This window comes from Scyliorhinus torazame, chromosome 29 (genome assembly GCF_047496885.1).
Source record: "Scyliorhinus torazame isolate Kashiwa2021f chromosome 29, sScyTor2.1, whole genome shotgun sequence".
Classification (NCBI taxonomy): domain Eukaryota; kingdom Metazoa; phylum Chordata; class Chondrichthyes; order Carcharhiniformes; family Scyliorhinidae; genus Scyliorhinus; species Scyliorhinus torazame.
Genome location: NC_092735.1, coordinates 10590818 through 10611903, shown reverse-complemented (window position 1 = coordinate 10611903; position 21086 = coordinate 10590818). Strand labels below are relative to the sequence as shown.

At 48.1% G+C, this 21086-nt stretch overlaps 1 protein-coding gene across 3 annotated transcripts in view; it reads right to left on the bottom strand.

Annotated features, from left to right (window-relative positions):
• Positions 1–20186, bottom strand: part of ift56 (intraflagellar transport 56) — a 67080-nt gene extending 46894 nt beyond the window's left edge. Inside the window, exons 1-7 of one of the 3 annotated variants that reach the window (XM_072492044.1) lie at positions 20073–20186; positions 16352–16489; positions 12499–12591; positions 7154–7268; positions 5970–6019; positions 4835–4980; positions 588–759 (exon numbers count right to left, since the gene is read on the bottom strand). In XM_072492044.1, coding sequence (XP_072348145.1) covers positions 588–759; positions 4835–4980; positions 5970–6019; positions 7154–7268; positions 12499–12591; positions 16352–16489; positions 20073–20075 — 717 coding nt within the window. In that variant the 5' untranslated portion in view covers positions 20076–20186. Of the gene's footprint in view, positions 1–587; positions 760–4834; positions 4981–5969; positions 6020–7153; positions 7269–12498; positions 12592–16351; positions 16490–16682; positions 16702–18235; positions 18256–20072 lie in introns of those variants that run through there. The other 2 variants (XM_072492043.1, XM_072492045.1) reach the window with 2 other exon arrangements.
• Positions 20187–21086: the final 900 nt, after the last annotated feature.

Here is a 21086-nt window from a genome sequence, read left to right as displayed (position 1 = left end):
AGGGCCCGGTCCACCTCCTCCTCCACTATCCTGGCTAAGACCACGAAAGTCCCGCCCAGAATCTTCCCAATTTTTCGCAACCCCTAAACATTTGTGCGTGATTTGCTAGCCCCTGCCCACACCTCTCACACTCATCTGCTACCCTCTTTGACCAAGCTTTTGGTCATTTGCCCTAATATCACATAATGTGGCTCGGTGTCAGATTTGGTGCCTCAATGAAGCACCATGGGAAGCTTTATTATGTTAAATGGTGCTTTATAAATACAAGTTGTTATTAAAATCTTATTAATGTTGAAAAATACGCTTTCACAAGATAATTACTTGAAGGGGCAACCCTTCAGCCCATTTGAATTAACCAATCCAGAATGCCCCTCCAGTACCGGTCCCCCTTGCCATATTCAATTGGTCCTGAAATGTTTCCACCAAATGATTGCCCTCCACCACTCTATCCAACAGGCACGATTAACCAAATAGCTTTCCTGGGATCCTACTATCTCAAAGAACCTGGGTAGATGACATGTAAGAGGGAAGATCTATGATGAGAATGAAGGAAAGCTTAAGTCTCTATCCTCAGCTCAGGAGGTTACCTCTGCTGCCTTGCCATTGTAGAGTCGGAAGTGATTGCAGGCTTTCAGGTTCAGTGCGATGGTGCTGTCAGGGTAATTTTGCAGGTAGACCGCCAGAACTTCCTGGGAAACATCATAATAATCCAGCTTATAGTAGCAGAGTGCTACATACACATTCAAGGCCATGAATTCCCTGGCAAAACATGAAGGCAAAAGTTAGCAAGTTTGACGAACCAGGTTCTAGTTTGAAAGATGAGCATTGCAATAATAATGGCGGGAGTGGAGTGGGGGTTCATAGATCATAGAATCCCTACAGTGCAGCAGGAGGCCATTCGGCCCATCAAGTCTGCACCCACATACCAAAAGAGCATCCCACCCAGGCCTACACCCCGCCCCCATCTTTGAAAGCCCGCCCCGAAACATATACATCTTTGGACACTAAGGAGCAATTTTAGCATGGCTATTCACCTCAGCTGCACATCTTTGGACTGTTGGTTGTGGGGAGTGAACGGCGGGGAGGGAATGGAGTGTCAGCCGTGGCTCATCTTTTGGTAGCACACTTGCCTCTGAGGTCCTGGGTTCAAGACCCACTCTAGGACTTTTGAATAAAAACATTTTTAAAGGGGAAAAAAAAAAGAATGCATGTGGTATACTTGCCTTTATTAACCAAGGCTAGAGTTTAAGAGCAGGGAGGTTATGCTTGAACTGAAAAAAATGTTGGTTAGGCCACAGCTAGAGTAGTGTGTGCAGTTCTGGAATCCACATTATAGGAGAGATGTTTTAGCACTGGAAAGGGTGCAGAGGAGATTTTGCAGGATGGTGCCTGGGCTGGAGTTTTATAATTATGAAGAGAAATTGGATAGACTGGGAATGTTTTCCTTAGAGCAGAGGTGACCGAGGGGGAACTTGATTGAGATGGCTAAAATTATGAGGAGCATAGATAGAGTAGACAGAAATATATTTTTCCCCGTGATGGAGGAATCAATAACTAGGGGGCACAGATTTAAGGGAGGTTTAGAGGGGCTATGAGGAAAAGCTATTTCACCCAGAGGTTGGTGGGAGCCTGGAACTCGCTACCTGAAAGGGCGGTGGAGGCAGAGACCCTCAAAACATGTGAGGAGTATTTAGATGTACACTTGGCCAAGGCCAAGTGCTGGAAGGTTGGATTAGAATAGTTAGTTGTTTTTGACTGGCATGAACGTGTTGGGCCGAAGGGCCTTTTCTATGCTGTAGACCTCTGACTATTTCCAGATTTGGACTATTCTTTTTCTTTAATTATTTTTATTCAAATAAAACTTTCATTATTACAAAAATAACCCCAATACAACATAGCCCATCCCAACCCAGTTTTATACCAAGACTACCCCCCCTCACCGCCCACACCCCCATCCCCCGCACAAAGACCACAATTGACTGAACCTCCACCCCAAAAGCTGATGGTAACCAGTTCCCTGATAAAGGCAATGAACATCTGCCACCTTGAGTAAACACTCATCCACCGACCCCGTCATGGCACACTTGGATCTTCTCATGATACAAAAAAGTCCATCAGGTCCCCCCGAACCAGGGCCGAAGCCTTAAACGGCAAGACTAGCCTCCAGGCTATGAGCAAGGCAACGGCCAAGACATTTGCCTTCATCCTTCCCTGCAGCATCGGCATGTCTGACACCCCAAAAATGGCCACCAACGGGCACAGCTCCAGCTCAACATACTCGACCATTCTTTTTTTAGTAATTTTTTTTTAAAGAGTACCCATTATTTTTTCCCATTAAGGGGCAATTTAGCGTGGCCAATCCACCTAACCTGGACATCTTTGGGTTGTGGGGGTGAAACCCACGGAGACACAGGGAGAATGTGTAAACTTCACATGGACAGTTGGATCGAACCTGGGTCCTCAGTGCCATAGGCAGTAGAGCTAACCACTGCACCACCGTGCCAGCACAGGACTTGACCATTCTCTCTCTCTCTCTCCCCCCGCCCCCCCCACCCCCAATCAAAGTGGATGGGTTATGTTAGCATACAGAAAATAACTTTAAAAAGTTAAAACAGTGTGCAAAAAAATGTTCAAAGATAAACAGAGGGAAACACCAAGAGGACAACGAATGAGGATGCATAGGGTCACAGGAATTGGAATGGGGAAAAGTTGTTTCTTTTTTAGCAAAATGATATGAACTGAAATGTAGCTGGCACGTTTTGTTGAATGCAATTGAAAGCTCAAAAAGGTGTTACGCTTTTTATAACCGCAAGAATAAGCCTGGTTGAAATAGGACTTGAGGAGCAGCACGGTGGCGCAGTGGTTAGCATTGCTGCCTCACGGCGCCGAGGTCCCAGGTTCGATCCCGGCTCTGGGTCACTGAGCGTTTGGAGTTTGCACAGTCTCCCCATGTTTGCGTGGGTTTCGCCCCCACAACCTAAAGATGTGCAGGGTAGGTGGATTTGCTACACTAAATTGCCCCTTAATTGGAAAAATGAATTGGGTACTCTAAATTTATTTAAAAAAAGAAATAGGACTTGAATTAGTGATAACTTCAACCAGATTTAAGAACCCGTCACCAAAGGTTAGAATAGAAATGTTCACTGACAGGGCGGCATGGTGGTTAGCACTGCTCCCTCACAGCGCCGAGTTTGATCCCGGCCCCGGGTCATTGTCCGTGTGGAGTTTGCACATTCTCCCCGTGTGTGCGTGAGTCGCACCCTCAAAACGATGTGCAGGGTAGGTGGATTGGCCACGCTAAATTGCCCCTTAATTGGAAAAACAAAAGAATTGGGTACACTGAATTTACATTAAAAAAAAAAGAAATGTTCAATGAGTTTTCAGCGACGATTTTGCTGATGAGCAATGGTCCTGGACCAATAACAAGGAGATGTTCCGTCACATTGCTTTCATGGACCAATCACAGCAAAGCCAATGAACAGCAGCGGCCACAGGTCAATGACAGGTGAGAATTTTCAGTCAAATTGCTCACAAACTCCTGTCAGCTCAGGCAAAACTCTTGAGACACTCCGTGTCGGTTCAACTGCACATTTGGTCCTGAACGTTAGGACTGAGAAAGTGTCAGATAAGTTCGCGGGTGACACCAAAGTTGGTGGAGTGGCAGATAGTGCTGAGGATTGTCAGCGGATACAGCAGGACATAGATAGGTTGGAGACTTGGGCGGAGAAATGACAAAGGGAGTTTAATCTGGACAAATGTGAGGTAATGCATTTTGATAGGTCTAACATAGAGGGGAATTATACCGTAAATGACAAAACTCTTAGGAATTTGGAAGGTCAGAGAGATCTGGGTGTGCAGGACCACAGATCTTTGAAGATGGCAACACAAGTGGACAAGGTAGTCAAGAAAGCATATGGAATGCTTGCCTTCATTGGACGGGGCCTTGGTAAGGCCACATTTGGAATATTGCGCATAATTCTGGTCGCCACACTACCAGAAGGATGTGGAGGCTTTGGAGAGGGTGCAGAGGAGGTTTACCAGGATTTTGCCTGGTCTGGAGGGTGCTAGCTATGTGGAGAGGCTGAATAGACTTGGACTGTTTTCATTATAAAGACGGAGGTTGATAGGTGACCTGATAGAGGTCTACAAGATTATGAGGGGCATGGATAGAGTGGATGGGCAGGCACTCCTTTCCAGGGTGGAGAGGTCAGTCACCAGGGGGGAATGGTTTAAGGTCCGTGGGGCAAAGTTTAAAGGAGATGTGCGAGACAGATTTTTTTACACAGCGGGTGGTGAGTGCCTGGAACGCGTTGTCAGGGGAGGTTGTGGAAGCAGATACATTAACGGCATTCAAAAGGCATCTTGACAAACACATGGATAGGATGGGTATAGAGGGATACGGTACAAGGAAGTGCCAAGGGTTTTGGCAAAGGTTGGTATCATGACCGGTACAGGCTTGGAGGGCCGAAGGGCCTGTTCCTGTGCTGTATTGTTCTTTGTCCTCCCACAGTGAAAACAATGAAATCATTTGTTCCAGGTGGGTTCGATTAGGGTACAGCATTAACTTGTCACATTTACTATTTCTGCAATGGGTCCTGTGGACGCATTAATAACCTGTTACGACTCACTAGATCTACACATGTCCTACCTGGACTGTCTTGGCCAGTGTACTGACCTGTTACCAACTTGCTAATAGGGTGTCAGTATATCTGCAATGCTACCGCTCCTCCATCCATACCTGGTGTCTCCTTCTCATGTAACTAGTATCTTGCCATTATTTTCCACACCTATATGTTCACCGAACACCAAGCACAATTACAGGGATAGGAATTACCGGTTGTCAAGTAGGATGCGCTTATAGATATCAATGGCCTCCTGGTAATGGGAACGCATGTAGTGGATCGAAGCCAAACTGAGTTGATCCTCAGTGATGTCTTGTAAATTCTGGTGGTAGTTCATCAGCCTCTTCTCGTCGCTGAACTAGCACAAAATACAAGGAAATAAATTATCCAATAAAATTAACGCATGACTAGGACTAGAAACGAGGGAGACAAACAGAAGAGAATGGTAATCGAGGGAAGGAGGGACTTAATGAAAAATAATGTGGAAGAGCTGAATAGAAAGTGGAATAAAAAAGCTAGTCAGAAAAAAAAAAGTCAAAAAGTGAGCGATAGCCATGCAGAAAGGTGAAGAGAAAAGCACACAAGGGGAAGGAACAAAGAAAGGTGATGTAAGGAAGGGAGGGAGGAAAGGAAAAGAGCAAGGGAGGGAGGGTGCAAGGGAGGGAGAGATAGACAAAAGGCAATAAAAGATAGAGATAGAGAGTGGGGGCACAAGCATACAGAGGACAAAAAATTGTCCAACTAGTATCTGTATACAATGTACAATAATAACCTGTATTTATAAAACACCTTTAATGTCCCCAAGGTGCCTCAAACAAAAGTTGACAGATATTCATGTAAAATACTACGGTTGAAGATCAAAAGCTTGGCCAAAGTGGTAGGTTTTAAGGATCAATTTAAAGGAAGGAAGAGAGGACAGGTGGGGATATTTAGGGAACAAATCCCAGAGCCGAGGACCCAGGCAGCTGAAGGCATGGCCACCAACGATGGAGCGGATGCTCTCAAGTGGCCAGAATTGGAGCAGGGTAGATATCTTGGAGGTTGACAGGCTGGAGGAGATGACAGCAATAGGGAAGGGAAGGCGATAGAAGAATTTGAAACCAAGAGTCGGAATTTTAAAACTGAGATGTTGCTCATCTCAGTGTTCGTTCGTGAGCACAGGGATGATCAATGTTTGGCACTTGGTGCAAGTCAGGACTCAGGATTTGGATGACCTCAAGTTTAGGGAGTGTAAAATATAGGGGCCTGGCCAGGAGTGCATTACAATACTCGGGTCTAGATGTAACAAAGAGGTGGATAAGGGTTTCAGTAGCATTTGTCTTTGCATGTTCAACAATTTGAGATTACCTTATGAGCCAAATGAAACAACAGGCGATTCTGCAATCGACTTTTAGGAGCTGAAAATAGAAGTAGCGGATTTCAATTTCTCATCATCTTTGAAGATTTATGTTCCTCTCTCTTCTAAGTTCGCAAGCAATGAGTGCACAGCTCGTTGGAACAGTCTCACAGGAAAGAAATGCTTTACAATCAACAAACTATTCTTTAAAATGCAGTTATGGTAAAACAAATAGCACAGAAGCAGGTCATTCTGCCTTTCTGAAAGAGTTACTCAATTTAGCATCTCCAAAGAACAAAGAAATGTTCACATAGGAACAGGCCCCTCGGCCCTCCAAGCCTGCGTCAACCATGTTGACCGTCTAACCTAAAACCTTCTACAATTCTGGGGTCCGTATTCCTCTATTCCCATCCTATTCATGTACTTGTCAAGACGCCCCTTAAATGTCACTATCGTCCCTGCTTCCACCACCTCCTCCGGCAGAGTTCCAGGCACCCACTACCCTCTGTGTAAAAAAACTTCCCTCGGACATCTCCTCTAAACTTTGCCCCTCGCACCTTAAACCTATGTCCCCTAGTAATTGACTCTTCCAACCTGGGGAAAAACTTCCACTCTGTCCATGACCCTCATAATTTTGTAGACTTCTATCAGGTCGCCCTTCAACCTCCCTCGTTCCAGTGAGAACAAACCGAGTTTATTCAACCTCTCCTCATAGCTAATGCCCTCCATACCAGGCAACATCCTGCTAAACCTCTTCTGTCCCCTCTCCAAAGCCTCCACATCCTTCTGGAGACCAGAATTGAACACTATATTCCACATGTGGCCTAACTAAGGTCCTATACAGCTGCAGTAAGACTTGCTAATTTTTATATTCAATGCTCTGGCCGATGAAGGCAAGCATGCCTTCTTCTTCTGTCCCTTGCTCATAGCCCCTCAAATTTCTTCCTTTTTAAACAAAGATCCCAATCCCTTTTGAAAATTACTATTGAATGTGCTTCCAGCATCCTTTTAGGCTGTGCATTCCAGATCATGATAACTGCATACATCTTTTCCTCATCTCAATTCTGGTTTTTACCAATTATTCTAAATCTGTGTTCTCCGGATGCTGACCCACCTGTCAGTGGAGACAGTTTTGACCACCTGACATTTATTATATCAAAAACCCATTTAAGCTTCTCCATTCTGGAGAAGTCACCTTTCATTGCTGCTTCCTCAGCCTCTTTATACATCCCCAGGAAAAAGAAAGTACACGCTAGGTCCACCCAAACATCAGGGTGACAGTCTTCATTCTTTGTCAGGGCTTCATATTCCTGAAACACACAAAAGTAGAGATGGGTCATGAATCAATGATAGCTGGGCCAGAACAATCATTGTGTCCTGTTGTACAATCCACAAGTATGAACCCCAGCCAGTTCACATTATGTGGGCCTTGCCCACAAGGTGACAGCCTTACGCTTCAAGGCAGTCTTTGTTTCGAGCGCAGTGTAATCAGGTCCCACTTGCCAGTACATTTGTGCATGGTAATCTCAATTAATAATGCATTGTGAAACAGGAACAAAGAAAATACTGGACAATCTCAGCACGTCTGACAGCATCTACGGAGAGAGAAGGGAGTTAATGTTTCGAGTCTGGACTCCTTGTCAAAGCTAGAGAGAGCTGGAAATAGAGTCAGATTTGTACTGTTGTAGGGGACATATGGACAGTGTGGCTGGATAGAATGACAATGAGAGCTGGAAATTGACAAAGATGTTGTGGACAGAAAGACAAACATTAAGAATCATAGAATTTATCAGAAGGAGGCCATTCAGCCCATCGAGTCTGCACCAGCCCCTAGAAAGAGCATCCTATCTAAGCCCATACCCTCCATCCTATCCCCATACATCCACCCTATACCCGTAACCCCACCTAACCATTTTTGGACACTAAGGGCAATTTAGCATGGCCAATCCAACCTAACCTGCACATCTTTGGACTGTGGGAGGAAACTGGAGCACCCGGAGGAAACCCATGCAGACACGGGGAGAACATGCAGACTCCACACAGACGGAAACCCAAGCCGACAATCGAACCTGGGACCCTGCAGCTGTGAAGCAACTGCGCTAACCACTGTGCTACCGTGCTGCCCAAATTAAGAGATTAGAATTGTGTGTTTATTTGTTCATGGAATATGGGCGTCGCAGGCTGGGCCAGCATTTGTCGCCCCTTAACATGTAGGCCAGACCTGGTAAGGACAGCAGATTTCCTTCCCTGGTGGAACCAGATGGCTTTTTCCGACAATCAACAATGGTTGCATGGTTATCATTAGACTTTTAATTCCAGATATTTTATGGAGTTTAAATTCCATCGCCTGCTGTGGTGGGATTCAAACCCTGGTCCCCAGATCATGACCCTGGGTCGCTGGATTATGGATCCAGTGACAATACTACTATTCCACCTATTGCTCGCCCTCTAACCAGCCCCACCGAACAAGCACGTCTTTCGGGACTTGTGGGAGAAAACTGGACCACCCGGAGGAAATCCACGCAGACACGGGGAGAACGTGCAGACTCCGCACAGACAGTGACCCAAGCTCTGAATCGAACCTGGGACCTTGGAGCTGTGAAGCAACAGTACTAACCACTGTGCTACCGTGCTGCCCATAGTGCGACCATGCTGCCCACACACATGCTTTAAAAATGATCAAGGCTTTTGAGAGAAAGACTAATTTTTTTTCTCTATTTCTAAGGATTTAGGGAGGGTGCTTAAGAAAAGAGTTGCTCGAATGGTTCTCTGAATGATGGATTTCAATTACGTATAGAGATTGGAGAAGTTGGGGCTATTCTCTTTAGAGAAAGTCGAGAGGGGATTTGGTAAAGGTGCTCAAAATCACAAAGGGCCTGAAGAGATTAGAAGGGAAGAAATGAAACCCATTGACGGGAGAGTCGAGAACCAGAGGTCACAGATTTAAGGTGATTGGCAGGAGAACCAAAACCAACATGATGCAAACCTTTCTTTACAGAGAGAGTCGTTATGCTCTGGAATGCACTGCCTGCAAGGGTCATGGAGTCAGATTTAAACCTGACTTTCTTTTTAAAAAATAAATTTGGAGTATCCAATTAAGGGGCAATTTCCTGCACATCTTTTTTTGGATTGTGGGGGTGAGGCGCACGCAGACAGGGAGAATGTGCAAACTCCACATGGACAGTGACCCGGGGCCGGGATTGAATCGCCTCCCTGTGCTGGAACTGTTCTATTTCTGTTCTATGATTCTATTTGCACTAGCTATTCAGTGATGAGGCATTACACATTTTAAACTATACTGAGAGAGCTCAGATTGAGGTCGAAAGAAAATTGTTTACACAGAGGATTGATGGAGCAGGGATTGCTTTGCCATAGCGGACAGTTGAGACAGATACACAACTGCCTCTTTTAAGGGATGACGAGATAAATGCTTAAAGCAGGGGAAAATAGAACAGAGTCTGCTTGCAGCATTGAGAAATTTGTTCCTCTACACAAGTCAGATTCAACCATGGGTGGCACAGGTGAGAAAGCAGAGGCGACTCCACAGACAGACCCTGACCAGGAAAGTGAAGGTAACTTAAATGAACACAAAATAAGTCTCTCTTGGCCTGCCAAAAGCTTTCTGTGCTGAGTGTGCCAAGCTCAGAATTACAGCTTGCAAGCCATCGAATCGCATATGCACATGTGAATATAGATATTTGGCACAAGATTAATCACGTACACTGGTTAACGTTAACCTTGAAGGAAGCTCAAAGAAAGCGTGTTTTAAGATGCACAGTCTTCTCTTTTTTTTCTATAAAACGCATTTTATTCAAACTTGTATCAAAGTAGGTTACAACAAATAAACACCCTGGGAAACATTCTTCCCAACAATCAACTATACAGTTTGTACAGATTTTTCTCCTTTTTCATATATATATCCCCCCCCCCACACACACACCCCTGCGACGAACAGCTCCTCAAACACGGTCACAAACATCCCCCCACCTTTTCTCAAACTCCCCTGCTGAGGCCCTTAACTCATCACTTTATCTTCTCTAACCGCAGGAAGTCATACAGGTCACCCAACCATGCTGCTACCCCCGGTGGCGATGCCGACCACCACTCCAGCAAAATTCATCGCTGTACAATCAGAGGGGCGAAGGCCAAGACATTGGCCTTCCTCCTCTCCGTGAGCTCTGGCTTCTCTGAGACCCCAAATATCGTCACCAAGTGGTCCGGGTCCACTCCCTCCTCCACTATCCTGGCTAAGACCGCGAACACTCCCGCCCAGAATCTTCCCAATTTTTCACAACCCCAAAACATGTGCGCATGATTCACTGGCCCCCGCCCACACCTCTCACACTCATCTGCTACCCCCTGAAAGAACCCACTCATTCTCACCCGAGTCACCTGCACACCGTGCACCACCTTAAACTGTATCAGGCTCATCCTTGCACAAGAGGAGGTCCCGTTTACCCTTCACAGTGCCTCACTCCATACTCCACAATTGATCTCCATTCCCAACTCCGCTTCCCATTTCTCCTTGATCTTCACCAGCCACTCGCCTCCCTGCTCCCCCAGCCACTTATATATATCCCCAATTCTTCCCTCCCCTTCCACATCCGGAAGCAGCAGTCACTCCAGCAGGGTGTATCCCGGCAATCTAGGGAACCCTTTCCAGACCTTTCGTGCAAAGTCCATAACCTGCAGATACCTGAACTCACTACCCCTCGGCAGCTCTACCCTCTCCCTTAGCTCCTCCAGACTGGCGAACCCTTCCTCCAAATACAAATCCCTCACCTTGACCAGCCCCATTTCCCTCCACTTCCTGTATACACTATCCATCAGCCCCGACTCAAACCCATGATTCTCGCACAGCGGCGTTAGCACCGACATCCCTTCCACCCTAAAATGCCTCCTGAGCTGATTCCATATCTTCACCGTGGACCGCACCACTGGGGTGCAAAGTCTTTTCTAACAATTTATTTTCTAATTAAGGGGCAATTTAGCGTGGCCAATCCACCTATCCTGCACATTTTCGGTTGTGGGGGTGAGACCCACGCAGACACGGGGAGAATGTGGAAACTCCACACGGATAGTGACCCTGGGCTGGGATGAACCCGGGTCCTCCGCTCCGTGAGGCTAACCACTGCGCCACGAGCTGCCCCTTAAGACGTAAAGTGATGGGGTATTTTTAAACCACTTGTTTTGTTTGTTGGGGAGTTCAGTAAATTGAGCAGTTGAGGAAGGAGACGAGTGAAAAACAGTTCCAGTCAGCCAATATGGAGCAGGATAAACGTACTGCAGCTTTATATCCTGAAACTCGGAATGACTGCAGGGATGGTGATCATTTCTGGATCGGACCATGGTTGATGGAGAAAAGGATTTAAAGCACCTTCATATACTGGCTGCGATGTTTTCCTGATACCTGGGATACACTGGGATCCAGGGCGAGGTAGCCAATTGGATACAAAATTGTCTTGACGACAGAAGACAAATTGGTTGTAGAGGGTTGTTTTTCAAACTGGAGGCCTGTGACCAGCGGTGTGCCTCAGGGATCAGTTCTGGGTCCACTGTTATTTATATTAATGATTTGGATAAGAATTTAGGAGGCATGGTTAGTAAGTTTGCAGATGACACCCAAGATTGGTGGCATAGTGGACAGTGAATAAGGTTATCTAGGGTTGCAACGGGATCTTGATCAATTAGGCCAGTGGGCCAATGAATGGCAGATGGAGTTTAATATAGATAAATGTGAGGTGATGGGTTTTGGGTGATCGAATAGGGGCAGGATCTACTCAGTTAATGGTAGGGAGTTAGGGAGAGTTATAGAACAAAGAGATCTAGGAGTACAGGTTCATAACTCCTTGAAAGTGGAATCACAGGTGGGCAAGGTGGGGAAGAAAGCATTTGGCATGCTGGGTTTCATTGGTCAGAACATTAAATACAGGAGTTGGGATGTCTTGTTGAAGTTGTACAAGACATTAGTAAGGCCACACTTGGAATACTGTGTACAGTTATGGTCACTCTATGAGAGAAAGGATATTATTAAACTAGAAAGAATGCAGAAAAGATTTACTAGGATGCTTCCGGAACTTGATGGTTTGAGTTATAAGGAGAGGGTGGATAGGCTGGGACTTTTTTCTCTGGAGCGTAGGAGGCTTAAGGGTGATCTTATAAAGGTCTATAAAATAATGATTAGGTAGATAGTCAACATCTTTTCCCAAAGGTAGGGAAGTTTAAAACTAGAAGGCATAGGTTTAAGGTAAGAGGGGAGAGATACAAAAGGGTCCAAAGGGGCAGGTTTTGCACACAGAGTGGTGAGTGTCTGGAACAAGGTGGCAGAGGCAATAATAGAAACGGGTACAATTTTGTCTTTTACAAAGCATTTGGACAGTTATATGGGAAAGCTGGGTAGAGGGTTATGGGCCAAATGTGGGCAATTGGGACTAGCTTTGTGGTAAAAACTGGGCGTTGGACCAATGGGCCTGTTTTCATGCTGTAAACCTCTATGTCTTAAAGTGTTAGAGTTCATAGTCTTTGCAAGGCTTCTCTTACCTCCATGGCCCGCCTATAATCTCCAAGGTGGAATGCACAGTACCCCATCCATAAGTCTATGTCTTCCTCACACTCGCCCACGTGCCGCTTGAACTGGGGTAGAAAAAGAACAGTTACTGAGAGATCATCATCCTGCCAACTGAAACAACAAGAGTTAGAGCTCGCGTCACTTGTAAATTCCAAACACGGTACAACTTGATGGACAGTATAGCATTTTACAGAAGCAGATTCACATCAACTTAACCCTAAAGGAATGGGATTCAGCCCCTCAACCACACAATGTCAGTATCTTAGCTTCAACGACATTACTTGGCTCCGTAACCCTTAATACCCTCACTCAATAAAAAGCCGATCAATAGGGCGGCACGGTGGCGCAGTGGTTAGCACTGGGACTACAGCGCTGAGGACCTGGGTTCTTCACCCAAAGAGTAGTGAGCCTGTGGAATTCATTACCACAGGAATTAGCTGATGCTAAAACACTGAATATATTCAAGAGGCGGCTAGATATAGCATTTGGGGTGAATGGGATCAAAGGCTATATGGAGAAAGCAAGATTAGGCTATTGAGTTGGATGGTCAGCCATGATCATGATGAATGGCGGAGCAGGCTCAAAGGGTCAAAAGGCCTCCTCCTATCTTCTATGTATCTATGAATCCCGGCCCTGGGTCACTGTCAGTGTGGAATTTGCACATTTTTCCCGTGTCTGTGTGGGTTTCACCCGCACAAAAGGCCTTTGACAAAGTCCCTCATGGCGGACAGGTACAAAAGGTGAAGTCACACGGGATCAGGGGTGAGCTGGCAAGGTCATAGAAGGGAGAGAGTAGCAATGGAAGGGTGCTTTTCTGATTGGAGGGCTGTGACTAGTGGTGTTCCGCAGGGATCAGTGCTGGAACCTTTGCTGTTCGTAGTATATATAAATAATTTGGAGGAAAATGTAACTGGTCTGATTAGTAAGCTTACAGACGACACAAAGGTTGGTGGGACCGGGACAGCACGGTAGCACAATTGCTTCACAGCTCCAGGGTCCCAGGTTCGATTCCGGCTTGGGTCACTGTCTGTGCGGAGTCTGCACATCCTCCCCGTGTGTGTGTGGGTTTCCTCCGGGTGCTCCGGTTTCCTCCCACAGTCCAAAGATGTGCAGGTTAGGTGGATTGGCCATGATAAATTGCCCTTAGTGTCCAAAATTGCCTGTAGTATTGGGTGGGGTTACTGGGTTATGGGGATAGGGTGGAGGTGTTGACCTTGGGTAGGGTGCTCTTTCCAAGAGCCGGTGCAGACTCGATGGGCCGAATGGCCTCCTTCTGCACTGTAAATTCTATGATAATCTAATTCTATGAATTGCAGATAGCGATGAGGGCTGTCAGAGGATACAGCAGGATTTAGATCGTTTGGAGACTTGGGGGGAGAGATGGCAGGTGGAGTTTAATCCGGACAAATGTGAGGTAATGTATTTTGGAAGGTCTAATGCAGGGAGGGAATATACAGTGAATGGTAGAACCCTCAAGAGTATTGAAAGTCAGAGAGATCTAGGTGTACAGGTCCACAGGTCACTGAAAGGGGCAACACAGGTGGAGGAGGTAGTCAAGAAGGCATACGGCATGCTTGCCTTCATTGGCCAGGCATTGAGTATAAGAATTGGCAAGTCATGTTGCAGCTGTATAGAACCTTAGTTAGACCACATTTGGAGTATAGTGTTCAATTCTGGTCGCCACACTACCAGAAGGATGTGGAGGCTTTAGAGAGGGTGAAGAAGAGATTTACCAGGATGTTGCCTGGTATGGAGGACATTATCTATGAGGAGCGGTTGAATAAACTCGGTTTGTTCTCACTGGAACAACGGAGGTTGAGGGGTGACCTGATAGAGGTCTACAAAATTATGAGGGGCATAGTCAGAGTGGATAGTCAGAGGCTTTTTCCCAGGGTAGAGGCGTCAATTACTAAGGGGCATAGGTTTAAGGTGCGAGGGGCAAAGTTTAGAGGAGATGTATGAGGCAAGTTTTTTTTACACAAGAGGATAGTGGGTGCCCGGAACTCGCTGCCGGAGGAGGTGGTGGAAGCAGGGCCGATAGTGACATTTAAGGGGTATCTTGACAAATACATGAATAGGATGGGAATAGAGGGATATGGACCCAGGAAGTGAAGAAGATTTTAGTTTAGATGGGCAGCATGGTCGGCACAGGCTTGGAGGGCCGAAGGGCCTGTTCCTGTGCTGTACTTTTCTTTGTTCTTTGTTCAACCCAAAGATGTGCAGGTTAGGTGGATTGGCCATGCTAAATTGCCCCTGTTTTGGAAAAAATTGGGTACTCTAAATAAAAAAGCCTATCAATATCATTTTCAAAATTTACACCATCCTCAGACTCAACAGCTTTTTGGGGAAAGGGAATTTCAGATTTCCACTACCCTTTGCATGAAGAAATGCTTCTTGACATCACCCCTAGATGGCTGAACTCTTTCTAAAGTTTTTCCCTCGTGTTCAGGATGTCCCACACAAACCGTTCCACCTCCCATTCCCCCGTCAGCCTTAACTAGAGGAACAAACTAATCATTTTAAACACAACAAGATCACCCCTCAATCTCCTATGCTCAAGCGAATACAAGCCTATGTTATTAGCTGTGGCATTTCCTCGGTCAGAAATTGGGTGCAATGGTTCTACAGCAAAAGATCAGAAAATGCTGGAAATACTCAGCAGATCAGGCAGCATCTAGATCTGCTGAAATTTTCCAGTATTTTCTGTACTTCTTCCAGATTTCCAGGGTCTGCAGTATATTGCTTTGTGTTCAGAGTTGGATAAGACAGCAATCTTCCCCTTTTCCCCAAACTGGATTTGCATGATCAATCTGTCAAATGGTTCTAAACAGAAACATTTTTTTCTGTACAAAGCACACAATTACTTTCTCTGAACATTTACTGTGTGCAAAGGACTCACTGCCTCTTCAGATATGGTAATATATAAGTATTAAGTGCATTAAAAAAAAAATCAAACCCAGCGAAACACTGCAAGCAACAACACAAATCTATTTCCTCTGGTGAATAGGGGCAGGAAGCATTTTACATATAAGAGTAAGATTTCCTCTAAGAAATCCTCCAGCAAAGGGTTCCTGAAGAGTTAGAATTCCTGTGCAAATTTGTGATCAGAGGAAGTTTTTATGTTTCTAACAGGCAGGACATGTTCTTTTACGGCAAAACATTGAATACATATTGCACCTTAACGGAAAACCTGCCAAAGGACAGTCAAAATTACAGACATTGAGACAAAAAAGATGTTAGGAGAAAGAGAGCTTCGCCACACAATTATGCAGCGAGCTTCAAACACGTGGTAAAACTTTTTTAAAAAGGGGCAATTTAACATGGCCAATTCACCTATCCTGAACCTCTTTTTGGGTTGTGGGGGTGAGACCCACACAGGCACAGGGGGAATGTGCAAACTCCACATCCAAATGCCCCTAGCTCAGACAGTGCAAACTCCCTGGGCACTGCACTGAAGTGTTAGCCTTGATTGTGTCCAGTCTTTGGAGTGGGGGGGCGTCACGGTGGCGCACTGGTCAGCACTGCTGCCTCACGGCGCTGAGGACCCGGGTTCAATCGCGGCCCTGGGTTCCTGTCCGTGTGGAGTTTGCACATTCTCCCCATGTCTGCGTGGGTCTCACCCCCACAACCCAAGGATGTGCTGGGTAGGTGGAATGGACACGCTAAAATTGTCCATTAATCGAAACAAAAAAAGAAACAGGCACTTTAAATTTATTAAATTTGTTTCTCTCCTTGCCCTGACCATGAACCACAGGCTGCTTTTGAACTCAAAAGGGATCACTGTACTGGATGTACAAATCGGCTGATCTGAACATCTGGTTTTACCTCCAGCAAGGTCAGTGCTCCCGAGTAGTCTCTGCTGGTCAGATATTCCTCCAGTTTTGGGATCTTTTTCCCCTTTTTCTTCTTTTTATCCATCTGCAGGGTCTCCCCACTGACAGCAGGTTTTGCACGTGACAGCATCTGGACAGAAAAGGAAAACATTGACACTCAATCTGGAGGATATTTACATTGAATGCATGCACAAACCTTGTCGTCATCTTTGACTAACTGTATAACTGAAATCCCAACTACAGAGACACATGAAAAGCAGGTAGTATCAGCAATTCCTCCACAGTAAAGGCTTAAAAAAAAATGATTTTGTTCCCCATTTTACCACTTCACTCTCCTTGCTGAAATATCGTTTCACAGGACTCCATTGCTTCGGGTGTTCAGCCACCAGACTAACATCAGGTTCCACGTGACTGTTCTTTATTTAAGCCTGGACACCTGGGAGTTCCTGTAGATCATTCAACTACAGAGAGTATCACAATTTTTAAAAAAAATTAGAGTACCCAATTCTTTTCCCCCCCCCCCCCAATTAAGAGGCAATTTACCGTGACCAATTCACCTACCCTGCACATCTTTGGGTTGTGGGGTGAAACCCACGCAAACACGGGGAGAATATGCACTCCACACGGACAGTGACCCAGAGCCGGGATTGAACCTGGGACCTCGGCGCCGTGAGGCAGCAGGGCTAACCCACTGCGCCACCATGCTGCCCTCACCCTGCACATCTTTTTGGGTTGTGGGAGTGAGACCCATACAGACATGGGGAGAACGTGCAAACTCCACATAGGCAATGACCCAGGGCCAAGATCAAACCCGGGTCCTCGGCGCCATGAGGCCCTCACCCCCACACATCTGCATTCTCCAGTAAGGATAAAAGTAGCGGTGGAACCTCACCGTCCCGGATAATTTTCATTCCCCAACAAAAACGATTGCTCAAAGGTGAAGGAAAGTCTGGGATTTTTGTTCTTTTAACATTTTGCCGCAAAAAAAAAAGGTTGAGAATTCAATCATTATCTGAAGACAAAGAATAAGGTGGGGTAGTGGGACGTTGCTCATGCAGAAAGTCGACAGACAGGTCAAACGCAATGGCCTCCTTCTGTGCTGAATCCGCTTGATTCCTGGTAGACTATTCTTGGCTTCACCATATTAGATTGATCATACTTTTTAAACCAAATCTGGAGATACACAGGGTGGGAGCACAAATGTAGGCTGCAGTGTAGCAAGTCAAAAATATTTAGCAACCTAACTTTGAACAGTTGCATGCATACGCACTGTAAACATAAAACAAACTTAAACATAGTTACTCCAGGTGTTACACAATTGAAGCACATTCAGACATTGCTTACAAATTATAAAATAATCAGCTTTTTTTTCAACTCAGGTGTCAAACACCAAATCTCTGTCGGCTCAACTTCAGTGGAAACAAAAACAGGAATAGAATTGCACAGGCACGTGCTGTCAGAGCAGCTTGATGTTTCGTTACACCCTCCCGATCTTCTATAGATGACTCAAAATGGAAAATACTGACTGAAATTTTGAGCACAATACATTTATTTTGTTTCTAAGCTGATTTTAAACATGAAAAAATCTTTTCAAAGCTGGTTGATTCATGTAGCAGTTACACTTTTTGACAAGGCCATTTTCGCTTCATAACAAATGTAAAATGTGTTCCAGTCTGCACATCAGTCAGCACAGTAGCTTTGGTAACTGCAATAGCTCTACACAATCTATAGTCGAGCTAATATTTTCATTTTCATTTTTTTTGTAATAGCGATAACAAAATAAATGTTTTATTATTTCGCTGATGCATTTATTCTGATCTACATAGCACGGCACCTTTTAACCAAGACAACATGTACTACATACTCTGGTCTATACCTCATTTATATTCCGAAAGGAAAATTTAAATGTTTGGGTATTCAAGAAATGTTCATGAACCAAGGAGTTTTCTGGGGACATTGTTTGTCCAAGAGCACAATACCTCATCTAGGGTAATTTTTATTATTTTCCCATTGCCAGGGCGTACCCTCACCCCCTCCCTAGGGGCGTACCCTCACCCCCTCCCTGGGGGCGAACCCTCACCCCCTCCCTGGGGGGTGTACCCTCACCCCCTCCCTGGGGGCGTACCCTCACCCCCTCCCTGGGGGCGTACCCTCACCCCCTCCCTGGGGGGCGTACCCTCACCCCCTCCCTGGGGGGCGTACCCTCACCCCCTCCCTGGGGGGCGTACCCTCACCCCCTCCCTGGGGGGCGTACCCTCACCCCCTCCCTGGGGGCGTACCCTCACCCCCTCCCTGGGGGGCGTACCCTCACCCCCTCCCTGGGGGGCGTACCCTCACCCCCTCCCTGGGGGGCGTACCCTCACCCCCTCCCTGGGGGGCATATCCTCACTCTCCCCGGGGTCTCCCCTCACTCTCCCCGGGGTCTCCCCTCACTCTCCCCGGGGTCTCCCCTCACTCTCCCCGGGGTCTCGCCTCCCCTCACTCTCCCCGGGATCTCCCCTCACTCTCCCCGGGGTCTCGCCTCCCCTCACTCTCCCCGGGGTCCCGCCTCCCCTCACTCTCCCCGGGGTCCCGCCTCCCCTCACTCTCCCCGGGGTCTCGCCTCCCCTCACTCTCCCCGGGGTCCCGCCTCCCCTCACTCTCCCCGGGGTCTCGCCTCCCCTCACTCTCCCCGGGGTCTCGCCTCCCCTCACTCTCCCCGGGGTCTCCCCTCACTCTCCCCCGGGTCTCGCCTCCCCTCACTCTCCCCGGGGTCTCGCCTCCCCTCACTCTCCCCGGGGTCTCGCCTCCCCTCACTCTCCCCGGGGTCTCGCCTCCCCTCGCTCTCGCCTCCCCTCACTCTCCCCGGGGTCTCGCCTCCCCTCACTCTCCCCTCGCTCTCGCCTCCCCTCACTCTCCCCTCGCTCTCGCCTCCCCTCACTCTCCCCGGGGTCTCGCCTCCCCTCACTCTCCCCGGGGTCTCGCCTCCCCTCACTCTCCCCGGGGTCCCGCCTCCCCTCACTCTCCCCGGGGTCTCGCCTCCCCTCACTCTCCCCGGGGTCTCGCCTCCCCTCACTCTCCCCGGGGTCTCCCCTCACTCTCCCCGGGGTCTCCCCTCACTCTCCCCGGGGTCTCCCCTCACTCTCCCCGGGGCCTCCCCTCACTCTCCCCGGGGCCTCCCCTCACTCTCCCCGGGGTCTCGCCTCCCCTCACTCTCCCCGGGGTCTCGCCTCCCCTCACTCTCCCCGGGGTCTCGCCTCCCCTCACTCTCCCCGGGGTCTCGCCTCCCCTCACTCTCCCCGGGGTCTCGCCTCCCCTCACTCTCCCCGGGGTCCCGCCTCCCCTCACTCTCCCCGGGGTCCCGCCTCCCCTCACTCTCCCCGGGGTCTCGCCTCCCCTCACTCTCCCCGGGGTCTCGCCTCCCCTCACTCTCCCCGGGGTCTCCCCTCACTCTCCCCAGGGTCTCCCCTCACTCTCCCCGGGGCCTCCCCTCACTCTCCCCGGGGCCTCCCCTCACTCTCCCCGGGGTCTCGCCTCCCCTCACTCTCCCCGGGGTCTCCCCTCACTCTCCCCGGGGTCTCCCCTCACTCTCCCCGGGGCCTCCCCTCACTCTCCCCGGGGTCTCGCCTCCCCTCACTCTCCCCGGGGCCTCCCCTCACTCTCCGCTGTCGGACCCTCGGACCCTCGGACCCCCCCCCCCCCCCCGGCGGGCTCGGGCCAGGTCTCAAACCCACCATTTTGCTCGGCTTTGCCCCTCAGCTTCCAACTCCAAGCAATCCAACCGTCAGCTCCCGCTGTCATAGCAACCCAGCCCCGCCCCTGCGCGGCCGTCAGAACAACGGGCCCCCCCAGGCCGCCATAACAACGAAGCCAAGCCCCCTGCGACCGTCATAGCAACGAAGCCCCGCCCCTCCCAGGCCGTCATAGCAACGAAGACCCGCCTCTCCCAGGCCGCCAGAGAAACGAAGACCCGCCCCTCCCAGGCCGTCATAGCTACGAAGTCCCGCCCTTCCGCGACCGTCATAGCAACGAAGACCCGCCCCTCCCAGGCCGTCATAGCAACGAAGCCCCGCCCCAGAGCAATGAGGCTCGCACTGCAAATCGCTCATTGTAACAAGTAGGGTTCAATGAAGTTACTGTGAAAAGCCCCTAGTCGCCACATTCCGGCGCCTGTTTGGGGAGGCTGTTACGGGAATTGAACCGTGCTGCTGGCCTGCCTTGGTCTGCTTTAAAAGCCAGCGATTTAGCCCAGTGTGACTAAACAACAACAACAACATCTGACATTGATGTGGCGTCTAACTTTAAAAAAAAATTACAGTATCCAATTATTCTTTTCCAATTAAGGGGCAATTTAGCGTGGCCAAAATACCTAACCTGCACATCTTTGGGTTGTGGGGGTGAAACCCACACAGACACGGGGAGAATGTGCAAACTCCACACGGACAGTGACCCAGAATCGAACCTGGGACCTCGGCGCCGTGAGGCAGCACTGTTAACCACTGTACCATGTGCTGCCCGATGTGGTGTCTAACCTGACAAAACATCCCAAGGCCGCTGTACTGGAGCATTATAAAAGCAAAAGTGTGGCACCGAGCCCCATAAACAGACCACAAGCTTGGGCAAAGAGATAGGTTTTAACAGTCAAGGTGGGGTTGCCAACCCTCCAGGATCAATCTCCAGGAGAAAAGTCATTGTGTTATTCTGTTTACCAGATATAAAAATGCTGAAAATGGGATAAAGGCTGTTTG